This window comes from Rana temporaria, chromosome 2 (assembly GCF_905171775.1).
Source record: "Rana temporaria chromosome 2, aRanTem1.1, whole genome shotgun sequence".
Taxonomy (NCBI): domain Eukaryota; kingdom Metazoa; phylum Chordata; class Amphibia; order Anura; family Ranidae; genus Rana; species Rana temporaria.
The window spans coordinates 123,405,441-123,421,282 of NC_053490.1; the positions used below are offsets into that span (position 1 = coordinate 123,405,441).

The window sequence follows — 15,842 nt, forward strand, 5'->3', positions numbered from 1 at the left end:
GGGGGAGAGGTGGCTGGGGGGGTGCGGGAGTTGTCCGGCCGCTGTGTGAGAGACCTGTCAAAGTGGGCCAGTCTGGATGAAGTCCAGGGCCAAATTTTTGTCCCAGTCCAGTCCTGTGCAACCCCGGACTTTTAACACCGCAAACCCGCCCTGAAACAGACAAAACCAGACCATCAGCATACTGTATCGCCGCCATGCAACAGCAAAGAACAATCTGAGAACTACGGTCTCCCCCCGCTGTTTGTATAGGTTTCAATTGTGCCCGTGAAATGGTATCTCCCATCGAGATACCTCATATGTGCGCATACGCCATAGTTGCGTCGGCATAGCTGATGGTAAAATCAGCTGTTGTGCTATGACTTGCGGCGCATGCGCCGTTCATCCCGGGCACTATTCGATGGGGGGGGGGGGGCACTTCTCAACAGAACACCTGCAGAGACACGTGGACTAGCTGATAAATGACAACATAAAACACAAAAAAAAAGACATGGCGATTTAGTTGAAAATTTCTTCAGGGTGTATAAAAGAAATTATAAAGCCACATTTACCAGTTATGTTGTGTCTTTATCTTCCTTTTTTTTATTTAAGCCTGATCTTGATTGTAATGTATGCAATGTTACCTTGGCTAAATAGCTTTTCATAATTACTTGCTTTGGGATGCCATGCACTGACAGTATGATGAATTGTTCTGACATTTTCACTGTTATGAATGTTCCTAACACTCTCACCCTCCCTTTTTGACCACCTTGCCTGGATACTAGTTTGCACAAGTAAGACCACTCATGCTTCCTATTTTGCATGCCTTTGTGTACAAATAATTGCATGCCCCCTGATTTTTGTAATCGCAGCTGATTTTAGGGCTCCTAATCACTGATTATGCCATCTGTGAAGAGTTAAAACCTTTATAATTCAAGGGACTCGTCAATCTTCTTATTGATTTGGATGCATTTGGGGTTAATTTGATGATCAGAAATGCTATTATGTTAAATGTAATCTTGAAATGAAAATGATGATTTCTTTGTGCAGTGTGCATTGTTGTGATAGCATTGTTGGCACGTAAGAACCCTTTTTCCTGTAAACCAGTCTTAAAACTGATCTATTTAAGAACTGAACCAGACAGCGCAGCCATCAGGACACATTGTCCATTTATTTCTGGTTGATTGCACTACAACCAACTAATAATGGGCATTATTTTTCCTTTCTGTGGCTTAACGGCCATAATATGATCCTTCAGCATTTGTCATTGGCTCCGATTTCAGCCGTTGTAGACAGGATCTCGCACTTTCATAATAGAAGAGATGTTTAAGGTGTTGAATTACTTAATATTTTGCATAATGAATTCAACACTAATGGGCATCACTGTAGGGATACTTTTGTCTTTTGTAGCTTGCAGGTACGACAGCTTCGCGTGTCACATTTAGTAGCCCGTTCATTTCAGTGGGCTGCCCTTTGCGTAATAATCGCACAAAAAAGCGCATCTCCCTTAATTCATTTTTATTGCATAGCACCCAAAAAAAAAAGCATGCTATGCGCGAAGGGCAAGATGTGGTGGGGTGCCATTAAGACAGCACTGCCGCGCATCGTCAAAAAAGATTTTGGGGTTAAGTTACTAAAACCGAAGCACTCAAAATCTGGTGCATGGTGGCCAATCAGTTTCTAACTTCAGCTTGTTCAATTAAGCTTTGGCAATAAAACCTGGAAGCTGATTGGTTTCTCTGCAGAAGTGAGCCTGATTTTTGCACTCTCCAGCTCTAGTAAATAAACCTATTTTTGTGTGTGTGCGTGTGTTTTTTCTTTTTCTTTTTTGTGTATTAGGAATACACACAAATGTGTAACTAGCCTTAGAGCAGGATTCCAACGCAGCATGTTATGTCATTTAATCATGCAGTGTGTACGGTATGATGTGTCCTATTCTTTAGTTAATATAGAGGCCGTTATTGGCTATCGAGCCTACCTGATTCCAGTCAAAACTTTTTATAGGTTATGAATAGAGTCGGAAGGTGGAACAACTTTTGTCCAATTTTAAATTCCCATAGAGGACTATTTTTCTTCTCTTCCTGTCTTCTACCCATCACCTGGACAGGAGGTGAGGGGGAAATACCCCAGTAGGGCCACAGAAAGCACTAAAATGCTGATGGATTCTTTTCTATACTTGTTGTACACTAGCAGAATTGTTCTTGTGTTTGTTTTAAATGTATAGCAAAATGGTTATGCATTTTTTATGGTTCTTAAAATTGGCTCTGTCACTAAGACCCTTTCACACTGGAGCATTTTTCAGGTGCTTTAGTGTTAAAAAAAATAAAAAATAAAATAAAAAAGCCTATAAAGCGCCTGAAAGAAGCCTCATCTGCAATCCCAATGTGAAAGCCTGAGTGCTTTCAGAGCCCTTTTACACTGCCAGCGCCTGAAAAACGCTAGTAAACCTCCACTAAGACCCCTTTCACACTGTGGCATTTTTCAGGCACTTTGGCGTTAAAAAAGCTCCCTCAATGGGAAGGGGGCTTTAGGAGCGGTGTATTCAACGCTCCTAAAGCGCTGCAAAGAAGCTGCTTGCAGAACTTTTTTTTGATGCCCTGCCAGCGCAGCACCTCAGTGTGAAAGCACTCCGGCTTTCACATTGGGATTGCAGATGCAGCTTCTTTCAGGCGCTTTACAGGTGGGTTTTTTTTTTTTAACGCTAAAGCACCTGAAAAACGCCCCAGTGTGAAAGGAGTCTAAGAATAAAAAATAAACAAATGTAAAAGTACAGTATTACCAGTCCTGCTGTCCAGTGACTCCAATCTTCAGTCTTTTCTTTTATGCTACAACTACTGCTGAGATCTTCAGCATTTGTCACTTCCAAGTGTGGTGAATGTCACTCTTCTAGGCTCTGTTGTTCCATACATGGGTTGCTATGTCAGCCGCGTGTCTTTGGGCTCTACATCGCTAGTGTCTGAAGAGCGCACCCAGCATTATCAGTCGCTGATGGTTTCAGGAATAGGTAGCTTTGTAAAATGGCAAAGATTCGATTCACTGGAAGCGGGACTGCCAAGTTTTATTGTACTTTTACAGCAAGTTTGGCTTCCAAGTTGCATTTATCTTTTCCAAATATATACTGTAGTAAGAGTACCAGAAGTCTGATGGACTCCCTACAGACGCAAAGAATGTTATGTTTGAGAAGGTATGCTCCTGCTCCTGCCCTAATCTATTAACGGTTAAATGAAGTACGGGCTACGGAATAGCATTACTGTATTGTCAATGTAAAGGCTGCCAAATCGACTTCAGTCTCTAGGATTTGACAAGCCTGTGGAATCGGTCAATGCACCTTAAAGGATAACCAAGCCCAGGAACAAAAATGAAATCTATTGCAGCTTACGGTTCCTATGGCGGCCATAGATGCTTTAGTAAGTTATCAACCTCTCTTCCGATGGGAGCAATTGTTCTGTAGTTGATCGATATACCACATGCACACAGAGTGTAAATTATCGATCACATTTGTTTCCACTATGTAATCTCATAACCTGATCGTTCAAAATACGATCGTAGTCGTTAAAGTGTTGCCAATTCAAAATGAACGATAATATTCTGTCATAGTCAATCAACAGAGGTTTATTAAATCTGAGTCTAAATCAATCAGAAGAGAAGTATGGCTATTCAATTGTTTGTGAATTTGATTGTTTGAACCTCTTTCCGAAGGCTGTAAGCATTTATGTGGCCTCTCAGCAGGTGGGCTTTAACGCAGAGAGACCTCACATATGTGGCCTTAATGTAAACCCATTACTGTGCTGTTTGCGCGTTCCCTGCGCACACCCGACACAGTAACTGGCGGGTACTGGAAAGCTCTGATCAGGAGCTTTCCGATCATGTGACTGCTCAGTGGTCACATGATTGTAATGCCTGCCTCTGCCTCCCGGCATTTAGAACCTCTTAAAGGGCAGGGTGGCAGGAAGGGGTTAATATGATATGGTGGCTGCATTTGTTTTTTCTTTTTTTAGCTTCATTTTATTTATTTTTTTAGCAACTACTGTACACAGAATAACTTATGATCTTGTGAGATCAGCTATAAATTGCCGTGCCCCATGTATTATAGATGAAATGATATGGACATGTTTGTAGTCCACATCAGGATAGCAAACTACTAGGGTGACAACCGTGACTCCTTCCATAAATACAGCAGAGGAGCGAGGTATCCACACAGGGACAGGAGGTATATTGTTTGCAAGGTTCTCAGATGAAAATAAAGCAAAGGAAGCTTGAAAAGAGAAAATTAATGCAGCTACCCCACCAAGGACTTGTAAATTGCAATATATAAAATTTTTTGTTTTAGGATTGTACATTTTAAAGTGTATACAGACGGTGTAATGTTTTTGTATATATTTTGTCATTGGAAGGCCATGTAACTTACCTCTTGGTGCCTACACATCATAGACTAGACTTAAGCCATCCACACATGGATTGAAATTCAGCCGGCTCACAAGAGCACAGCGGGAGGATTTCCCTATACACATCAAATGTGTGGATGAGGGAATCGGATCATTTTTTTGGTTTATGAATGTATGGGCTGCTTTACTGGCTTCTGAACCATATATAATTTTATTTATATTAGCCATAATTCCTCTATAAACCATCTTAAGATGGGGTGTATGGCTGAGCTTGGGTGTGATTGGATCCTAGTCCGAACCCGCATTGGTGAGCCTGCAAGGAAGTTGTCACTTGATTGGACCAGTTATCTGTGGTCGTGGCATTTCCTGTCCCGCAGCCAGATGTATTCAAGGGGCGTGTATACTTGCAACCGCAGGGAATGTCTTGGCCGCACTTGATTGGCCCAGTACAGGGACCGCTTCCTAGTGAACTCCTTAATGTGGATTTGGCCTAGGAGCCAAACCTATCCGCGCTTATCCCTAATGGTGGCGTTAAGGGAAAAAAATCCTTATTTTGATCTGATCATTATTTAATTATTAGAAATTGCAAGGTCTGAATAGTACATAGTAATGTAAGCTAAGTAGAGATGGCTCATATGAAAAGCAATTTCACATAAAAATAAATCCCAGGAATGTGTAGTTGTATGGTCATAGGTTTGGCTTCAGTCGCTCTCCAGCTGGAATGTTCTTGCACAGATTGACGTTATCATTCAGTGCTACACTAAGCTGTAATCTAACGCCTCGGACACGTGGACCAAATTGTTTCTGCAGTATTGCTGAGGATTATGACTTAGAGGGGATCAATGTGACAGGAAATGAATGGGCAGCTATCCTGAAATTCTCATTTTAAGCCTTATATTTCTGTATGCTGGAAATATGTGAAATGTTTTACCTCTCAGTACCTTTCTCGGTAGAAAAGTACATTTGTGTGCAAAAAAAGGATCTTCCAGCGTCCAAATTAAATATGACCTAGAGGTCTTCTGTGACCTGGAAATACACGATTGGTTGCATTTTAGCTTTCCACTAGTCTGGAATTGAAATGAATTTGGCCTCGAGTTACATTAAAGGCAAAATATCGGCTCAGGGAGGTTTTTTTTATTTTATTTTTTTGTTGCCCAGAGGCCCATTGCTTCTCATTCATTTAGTATGTACTTTTGTTCAAAGGGTAACCTGTATGGTTCCGTCTGTTAAAGTGGTAAAGGTAATTTTTTTTTTTTATCTTAATGACTTCTCTGCATTAAGGTAGAAAACCTTTTTAATAGTAGCAACCAACCCCCACCCCCAGTACTCACCTGAGCCTGATCTCAATCCAGCGCTAAAGCAGATCCACAGTAGCTCTTCTCCCCGCTCCCTGCCTCACAGGCTTGGCTGAAAGCAGCGGGAGCCATTGGCTGTCAGTCAAACCTGTGAACAGAGCAGTGCCAAGCTGGGTTGTTTGTCCAAATAGACAAACACAGCCTGGCTCAGGATTGAGCACACACCACTGCCCCCATAGGAAGCGGCTTCCTTTGGAGGCTATCTGCCAGAGGAGGTTTCAGGAGCACTGATGGGGAACTCCAGAAGAGGACTATTCAGGACTTCTCTGTGCAAAACCATTGCACAGAGCAGGTAAGTATGACATGTTTATTATTTTAATGAAAAAAATGTAAACCTTTACAATCACTTGGTCGTTCTGTGTCCATGAGACTTGAATTTGGTCCTACCTGTTTAACAGAGTCTACCTTTCAAAACAAATAATGAAATTATGTTGGTCTTATTGACCTGGGAGGGTTTTTTTCTTTGGGTGGCAATCACTTTGTAAGAGAGTTTTGGAATTAGCGGCCCTTTCCTGTAAGGCGTAGTTCTTCCCCAGGACAAGGTGGCATTGCATCCTCATCCATCTTTTTTTGCCCAAGGTGGTTTTGAGTTTTCATCTGAATCAGAACATTGTCCTACCTTCAGTCTTGCCTTGTCCTCAATCACCGCTTTAAGCTCTGCACACATTGGATGTCAAGGTATATTTAAAGATGTCTGTAGCGAGTGGTCAGGCAAACCGATTCCTTATTCATTCTGCCTGAGAGTCCTAGGAAGGGTCAGGCAGCTTCAAAATGTGACCATTTTGCAGTGGATCTGTCAGCTTATTACCCAAGCCTACGGCTTGAAGGGTAAGGTTCCGCCTTTCTTGGGCCACTTGGGTATATAGTGGCTTCAGTGGTTCAGGTCTTCAACCTGGTCTTTCGTTCTATTCTGGCTGCAATGTGTGGCAAACTGCAGAGTAGTTTTCATGGGCCTGACCGGAGCTTCTGTGTCACCCTCCCCTCACATGCATTGTTTTTGGGACATCCCAGGTAGTCATGATTTATAGCCATTTCTGTGTCCTGTGATGTATGATAAAGAAAACGGAAGTTTTATACTTGCCTGTAAAATCCAATTCTTGGAGAACATCATGGGACACAGAGGGTCCTGCCCTTCTTTCTGGAAGTTCATTGCTTACTACAAAGCGGGGGTACTTCCTGTATGGGAGGGGTTATATAGGGTAGGACTTCCTGTCTGTTTATGCCAGTGTCCACCAATAGGTGACGCATAACCTAGGTGGTCATGATTTATAGCCTGCTGTGTCCCATGATGTACTCCAAAAAAAATGATTTTACGGGCAAGTACAAATATCCAGTTTTTACTAGAATGAGATGGGTGTTTTAACTACATTAAAACTTCTCTCCAGCCTTTAGTGAACTTTAAATAGATAATTTGGACCAATCTGGTCCAAACAAACTATTAGCTTCACTACTAGATTTTACCGCTGTATATGCTGTATGTAGCCTCAACAACATTCAGTAAGGCTGAATTTACACTATGTGACTGGCATTTAACTGTGTTTTAAAACGTGGGTCACTGTAAGAACACACAGAAAATTGTTTTTGTGTGTGTCCCATTCAGGCTGCAACACAGCCCAGAGCTGCACTAAAATGCAGACATGCTGCATTTTATCGCATTTCACTGTATAGCATTAGTGATCTAAAAGAAGTATACTTTTGTACGCTTCACATAAAGTTCAGTAAGGGAAAAAAAAACTGATGTGCTGAATCGTGCACCATACTGCCCCCTACTGCAGTCAGAATGGACATCTGTTGGAGAGAAAACCTTTGCAATTTACGACATCTGTTGGAGAGAAAACCTTTGCAATTTACCTCTCCAACAGTTGTTCTTTGTGAATTTTCTCTAAACAGCGCTGTGTTCCGGCAGTGAGAAGGGAACTCCCCAACCAAAACTTAGTCGGGCCGAGCACTGCTCAGCCATTCACAGTGAGCTTTGTAGTCTGTAAATAAAAAGCTTTAAAAAGAAGAGAAAAAAAATGAAAAGAAAAAAAAAAAAGGGGGGGGGGGAAGAGGAAAAAAAAAGAAAAACAACAAAAAATAAAATAAAAAGGGGGAGGAAAAAATCAAAGAGGGGAATATGGTCCACTAGTAATAATCCCCCCAGCATGGCTACTCGTCTATATGGTTCCCTTTAACCCAGCTTGAGAATTCAAATGACTTTCGAAATTCAGACCATGCAGTCCAAGTATGAGAAAACTGCTCTTCCCTTCCCGTTTCCCGGGCCAATAGGCTTTCCAAGTCCCTAGAGCGTTCCAATTCCTTCGCCCATTCCTCCAGGGAAGGCACAAAAAAGGAAACAAAATACAGTTTAAAACATTGGTCCAGATTTTATGTACCTTTTTTTTTTATCAATGGTTTTTTTAGTTTACAAAAGCACCAAGCGCTATAAACATACAAGGCAAACATAATCCTGAATAAGGCACCGTACGAGAGTCACACATATATAGGCGTCATATAATGTCAGTTATGTAAACAGTACAGAATGCAAATTTCAGGAGCTCTCCAGCCTTGCATTCGAGTGAGGCATGAACCGAGATCTCGGCAAAATATTGCAAAAACGTATTGCTATGACACATGTAGAAACCCTCTTTAAGAGCCCTTTCACACTGGTGCATTTTTGCTGTGTTTTCGCGGTAAAAATAGCACTATTAAAACGCTCATAAAATGCTCCAAAAAACGCCCCCTCCATTGAAATTAATTGAAACCACTGTAAAATCGCGGTAAAATAGCGATGTTTTACCTCTATTTTAACGCTCCGCTATAGGCGTTTCCAGTGTGAAAGGGCTCTAATGGTTGGGGTAGTACAGCTCCCAGTTTGAGTCCTATACCTTTATAGACAAATGCCAAAAGGAAACTTGGGGGTGGGAGAAAAAAAAAATACCCGAAGCAGTTGAAATGGAATTGGCATGTACCCACTAGAGGTCCCTTAGGGACCGGATACCCAAGTCTCGCAACTGACGCAGCAGTGCAAATATAGATTCCAGAGTCAATGTACCATGATTTCTAACAGAACAATTGCCATTCTTTTTATTCACTCCTCATGTTTGTCACCTCTGAATTGCAGTTTTAACAAAATCGCAACAAGTTTTCTTTAATTTTACATTGCTGGAATGACCTTGCTAGTCTCGGAATACATTGTTTTCGCTGCACTTATCGCTTTATTGCTTATCGCCCGTTTCACCATCCAATTTACAATGGCTAACTTTGCATGTTCAGCAGTTGGGCAACTAATAATAGCAAGTTCACCTGCACGTCAAGGTTGGTTAACTCGTAGGGGCTTATTTACGAAAACTTGAGAGTGCAAAATCTGGTTCAGCTCTGCATAAAAACCAATCGGCTTCCAGGTTGTTTTGTCAAAGCTTAATTGAACAAGCTTAAATTGGAATCGGATTGGCTACTATGCACAGCTGCACCAGATTTTGTGTAGACACACAAGTATAACTCAGGTTCAACTGGGAGGCCACGTGTGCCACCTTCCTCGTCTGCCAGTGATGTGGAACCTTGTCACCCCAGATGTTTTGGAACTACATTTCCCATGATGCTCATGCACTCTGCAGTGAGGTTGAGCATCATGGGAAATATAGTTCCAAAACATCTGGGGTGCCAATGTTTGCCATCACTGGCCTAAACGCATACAAGAAAATAATGGGAGCTTTTCCTTCTCCTGTGCAGGTGGTATATGGATAGTACAGTTTACATTTCAGTGCTGCTATATGATCTCTAAGCACTACTATTGTACAACCGTCTGCTCATAATGTGTGCATTGGTTGGCATGCTTGGAACATAACCCATTTTCATCTCTTTTTTATACTAATTAAAATAAGTCGTGATTCTGAAGACAAAGAGGGCCACGTGGGGGGGGGGGGGGGGGGTCTATTTAATTTGGACAGGTTGTGGGCTGGGTGAACACAAAACAAGGCAAAGACCTACATGACTTCTGAAAGGAGGTCTCTTTCTAGTCTGGATCTTCTACCACAGGTACTGTGAGCTAATTGTAAAGTTGTTGCATGTTTAAATGTCTAATACCGGTTCTCTTCTTTCTTTTTATTTGTAACTGTATTTTTTATCTTTCACTCACCTCTTGGGGAACACTGCAAGGAGCTGGTAAGAAGCCTGCTGTCTGATTCCCTCTGTGCTCACTGTGGCCTTTTTGCTTTTTTGCTGTTTGCTTTTGTGTTTTACTAATCATGATATTTAAATGTAGCAAGTGTTATGTTTGTAAACATGGATTTAAGAAAATGATTTTCCCTCCTGGTTATGTATTGTGTTTTAGGCCTTCTGTATTTGTCCAACTATATTTTATCCAATTGCTGTCATTTTGACTGACTGCATGCCTTCTGTTCTTTCATCTGACTGTCTATTCTTTATCATCAATCCATCTTCTTTTTACAGTTTTTTGTTTTTTTTAGATTGTTTTTGACCATAAACACAAACAATACGTTTATAAAAAAAGAAAAAAAAGAATTGCTTTTATTAGTACGGAGGGGTGTATACACTGTAACAATCTAGGCAGTTCAAACTGCGCAAAATCCGCAAATGATGATAAAATGTTTTAGCAGAGATTGCTGTAAGTGAAAACTATATGTCAGAATCCTCATTGGATCTAAAGCTGGAAATTTGAGAATCTTGATGATTCCTTTTAAAGTGGAGTTCAGTCCCACCCCTACCTTTTTGTTCTTGGTCTCTTATTGGGTACCCCAGTGATGAGCAGACTCTGGCCAATAGAGTGCTTCGAAGATTGGAGGGCTAGGGCCAAACTCTGGCTTTTACAGGAAGAACTGGAGATTTAAATATACACTCTATTGCCAAAAATATTGGGACGCTTGCCTTTACACACCCATGAACGTTAATGGCATTCCAGTCTTAGTCTGGAGGGTTCAATATTGAGTTGGCCCATCCTTTGCAGCAATAACAGCTTCAACTGTTCTGGGAAGGTTGTCCACAAGGTTTAGGAGTGTGTCTATGGGAATGTTTGATATTCCAGAAGCACGTTTTGTGAGGTCGGGCACTGATGATGGGCCAGAAGGCCTGGCTCACAGTCTCCTCTCTAATTCATCCCAAAGGTGTTCTACCAGGTTGAGGTCAGGACTCTGTACAGGCCAGTCAAGTTCCTCCACCCCAAACTCGCTCATCCATGTCTTTATGGGACCAGTAATGTTGGAACAAGAAGGCATCATCCCCAAACTGTTCTGACAAAGTTAGAAGCATGAAATTGTCCAAAATGTCTTGGTATGCTGACACCTTAAGAGCAGTGCCAGGACAAGGTCATCCAGTGCCCAGGGCAAAGATGGCAAACTGCGCCCCTCTTTCCCTTAGGGTTAGGGTGCCCACCCCATCCCTGCAATAAACCATTGCGCCAGGGGCAGCCTCCCATCCTGCCCACCCCTTTTCCCGTCCCTGCTTAAGAGTTCCCTTCACTGGAACCTAAGGAGCCAAGCCCAACTACTGAAAAATAACCCCACACCATAATCCCCTCCACCACCAAATGATTTATACCAGTGCACAAAGCAAGGTCAAATGGAATGGAGTGGTGGTAATGGTGGAAGAGTGGTGGCAAGGGGAGAGCAGCAGAACGCAGGAGATTTGCTCTAGGAATTTTGTTGGTTTATTTCCTACACTTTGTCCTCAGGTGGTTAATTAACAATTCATTTAATTAGTTTGGGCTGTATGAAAATTTGCCTGGAATGAGTGTAGTGCTTTATAATTTTAGAGGATCGAAGCACACAAACCAGTAAAGTGGAATTAATGTCCACAATACTAACCACCTCTCCAGCGAAGTGCCTTTCCTGAACATTCATCACCACCACTATCTCCACTTCCTGGGTTCAGTACATTTCAGGATTTTTATCCTTCAGAGATCTGCACAGATCAGATTAGCTTCCCTTTACACTGAAGCCCAGATGAGCTCAGCCATGAGTCAAAGCCTTGCTCATGCGCTTAGATGCCAAAGGGTTTCATTCAGACGGGCGTTGACACATGCATGCAGGTGGTGTTTGTTATCTTTTGTTAAATTTTAGGTGTGGTCAGGAGTGGGTGCCCGGATCTGGGTGCTGGTAGTGTGTGTTCTGATCTGTGTACCCACTCTTGCATGCGTGTCATATTTTGATGTTCGGCTGTATCCACCTCCATATGCTGCCTGCATGCAGTGCATGGCAGATTCAGGCACAATAACAAACACTGCAGAACGGGTGTCAACGCCCGAATGAAGTTTGATAGGTTTGTGCCCATTTTTCCATGCAATGTCTGAGCATTCTTATGCAGTTTGCTTTCCATCTTGTTTGGTGTCTTTTTTCTTTTGCATTTCCTTTTTCCTCCAAATACCAATGTTTTAGTATTTTCTTAAATCCTTGTAAACGGCAGTGCATCTTATATTGTCCCCTAACTTCAAACCCTTTTATCTGATATTTTTCCCTTTTGCATGAATATTATTTAATTCCTTGCTTTTGACATATTTAGAATATAACCCAATCAATGAGTCTTGTCTGCTAATTTTCCATTTCCAGGAATTAATGATTTACTCATTGGAATCACATAAACTTGAGATTTTGTTTGAGTCTTTTACATTATTTCATGATATGCGAGGGCTTATTTAATAATGTGGTAAAAAAAAAATCAGTTTGCTTTAGTCAAGGAAAAAAATAAAGCGTTAATGGTAAGTATGGGTCAGTGCATTTCCTTATTAAATAAGCCCTCTAGACCTCTGAGCATTCTGTGGGCACCCTTAAACATCTTCCTTGTGCCAATCAGTCTAAGGTACTGAAATTATTTATAATAAATCAGATTTTAAAGCAGGATACTACTGAAAAAATAAATCCTGATTTCCCAACATTTGCAGGTAACATAATGATTTATCTCTCACACATAGGATAATTCTTGTGATTTGACAGTTATTTTGTGGAGTGCTCACATTTTATAATCCTATTCAATCAGTGCAGTTTAATGGATTTTGTAATGAATGCTGACTATTGATTCAGTTCCTGATTTTATTATCTCATTTGCACGTACTAGGAGAGAAATTACTTTGTCTCTGTGTTCTAACAAATATCAGTGCAATGCAAGCTGCTAATTAATGTATGTTATTCTTTCCTATTATCCAGGAGGAACTGACCAGTACCAGTGTAGAGCATATCATTGTCAACCCCAATGCAGCTTATGACAAATTTAAAGACAAGAGGGTTGGCATTAAAGGACTAGGTAAGTTTTTTTTAAAGTGCAGGTTGTGCTAAAATTTGACTTTCTGCTATGGCAGCGGAAGAAGTAGTCCTAGTTGGTGTAAGAGATGAGAATAACAAAAAATAAAACCAATACTGTAATAAGGCAAATTACACTAGAATGGGTTTTCTTTTATACCCCTAGTGCCCAACCTGTGGCCCGGGGGCTGCATGTGTAAATTTTTGTATGGCTCTTGTTGGGGTGAAGATGAAACTTCTCTCACGTTTGCTGACAAAGGTGCAGAGAACTTCCTGTGGTGAAATACCATCACTTCCTTCAGAAAGTAGAACCACCTTCTTCCCCCTCTCCTACAAATGCTGAGTATATTGGCAGAATAGATCTACAAAACGCAATATTTCAATATGTTTACATTAAAAATGACTTTAGTTTTGCTGTTTTTGTGTGGAAAGATTTACTCTATTTGTCCTGTGACCATTGTCAGGAACAGGGTCTTGCTCCCATACGACAAATGTCGGTGCATGCAACAGATTTGTTCCAAAGGTGTGCCAGAATTGACATAAATTACCCAACAGGACCTTGCCACCTGTGATGCCAACTGAGGAGCCCACCTCAGGCAGCATTTATAAAGACATGGTTGTGGGCCAGCACTGGGGTCGTAGTGTCCATGATCAGCCCTGTGTCCATCCTAAGTGCATGATCAGCCCTGTGTCCATCCTAAGTGCATGATCAGCCCTGTGTATGTTCAGCCCCAATTTTATTGGTGTCTAGGACGCTCTCAGCCACCTGTATCCTAAAAACTAGTGACCCTGCATGGTCGACAGCATCCTAGAGACAGATGATGCTGTGCAGCTGACAGCGTGGGGTGGGGGAAAATACACCAGGAGGAAAAATTAACCACTTCAGCCCCAGACTATTTTGCTGGCCAAAGACCGGGCCACTTTTTGAGATTCTGCATTGAGTCGCTTTAACTGACAATTGTACGGTCGTGCGATGTGGCTCCCAAACAAAATTGATGTCCCCCCCCCAAACAAATAGAGCTTTCTTTTGGTGGTATTTGATCACCTCTGCGTTTTTTACTGCATGCTGATTTTTTTTTACCTTAATGTATAGAATGCATTAAGGTAGAAAACTCTGATTTTAATGTTAATGAATTTGTCGCAGCCATAGCGACATGTTAGAAGTGTCAACATGTATTGCAAAGCCTTTATTAAATCACTACCAAAGTTTTCATTTTATTGCACAGTCAAGTAGTGGAAATGCACTCATACGCTCACTATTTGATTTGTAGATTTCTCAGATCGAATCAGCAGGTCAAAAAGGACAGGATATGAATCTGGAGAATATGAACTAGTAAGTATTTTGGGTAATGCTTTAATATGCTATCATAATTTGTTTTAATTTGTTGAAGGGATTAGGGGGCCCTTTCACACTGGTGCATTTTTACCTTTGGGCGGGAACAACCAAAGAAAATGTTTTCCCCCTTTAAATCTTATGGGACTCTTCACATGACTGCGCTGTGGTGTGCATTTTTAGAAAAGTCCTGCTTGCAGCATTTTTTTGCTTTTCAAAACCGCACCAATACACTGCTCCCCATTGAAATGAATAAAAACGCAATGGTTGTATTTTTGGTGTGTTTTTTTTTTTAATGGCGTGTCCGTGTTTCACCGGTGCATACTGAGAGTCGGGCAACCAGTAAGCGCACCCAAAACGCATCCAAAAAGCATATGTGCATATGTCTTTTAAGGGAGCCGTGTGAAAGCAGCCTAAGGATGAGAAAATTGAGTGATTCCACCATACTAATCAAAGTATGTCACCCATATAGACCTCCTTGATCTTTTTGGTGTAAAGGAAAGGTTTCCCTTGAGGTTCTTTTACCCTTTGATGGTCACCCTATTTGCAGCACTTTTTAATTGGTGTATTGCAAATTAGAAACGGAAACAAGGTTGGATGGGACTTTGCATGTACCACGTGGGGTTATAAGAACTACACAAATCAAAAAAGGTTTAAAAGGAGAAAATATACACTGTTAATTTTTATATATATATTGTGTGTGTGTGTGTGTGTGTGTGTGTTAAAACATTAATAAAACTGACACTATTAAAACCATTGTTACAGTTACTTACCCATTTTTGGAATACCCTCCTCCTCCGGGGTCAAATATTGGGAAACTTTCAGGGGAGAAGAGGGCAGATACCTGTGTAATACATGTGTTTGCTCCCACTTCCTGGCATAGATAATCGCGGTGACCTACGCCACCGTCGGGTGCCTACTGTGTGTTGCCTACTGTGACTCGCGCAGTAGGGAACCAAGGCTTCACTTCCTGATTACCTTACCGAAGATGGTGGAGGCAGCACCCGAGAGCCGATGGACAGATAGGCTGCTGCCAACATCGCGGGCGCCCTGGACTGGTTAGTGTCCATATATTAAAAGTCAGTAGCTACAGTATTTGTAGCTGCTGACTTTAAATTTTTTTTGTTTTTTTTTTCCGGCAGAACACAGCTTTAATCCTGGTTGAATAGTCTGAGAGAGTGGCTACTCTCTCGGAATGCTTGCAAAGTCCCATCGAACCTTGTTTCCATTTCTGTACATATCTTCTGGGATGGTATCCATGTAGGGTTCAACCATCCCACATCTACCCCCTGTACTTTTTGACCTTGAAAATTAGAAATTTATTTAGAATGGTCTGTTGTCATCGCAAATGAGCCATTAGGGTCTCCCCAATAGCAGTGTTAATTTTGGCAGCAAATTCGATTTAGTAAATGGAATTTTAGGTTTTAGTCTTCTACAATTGTTTTAGTCGACTAAATCTCCAGGACATTTTGGTCGAATAAAACAAATTTTAGTCATCTAAAATCTAATGGGTGTAGTTAAATTGTAATCCAGAGGAGCTGCGGTGGCTCAACGCGATTGGCAC

At 41.4% G+C, this 15,842-nt stretch overlaps 1 protein-coding gene across 4 annotated transcripts in view; it reads left to right on the forward strand.

Moving 5' to 3' along the window:
- The window catches only part of DCTN2 (dynactin subunit 2), a 50,579-nt gene that overhangs the window by 20,816 nt on the left and 13,921 nt on the right, over positions 1-15,842 (forward strand). The window contains exons 3-6 of one of the 4 annotated variants that reach the window (XM_040340910.1): positions 762-770; positions 9,854-9,859; positions 12,853-12,949; positions 14,217-14,278. In XM_040340910.1, the coding sequence (XP_040196844.1) occupies positions 762-770; positions 9,854-9,859; positions 12,853-12,949; positions 14,217-14,278 (174 nt within the window). The remainder of the gene's footprint in view (positions 1-761; positions 771-9,853; positions 9,860-12,852; positions 12,950-14,216; positions 14,279-15,842) is intronic. The other 3 variants (XM_040340911.1, XM_040340912.1, XM_040340913.1) reach the window with 3 other exon arrangements.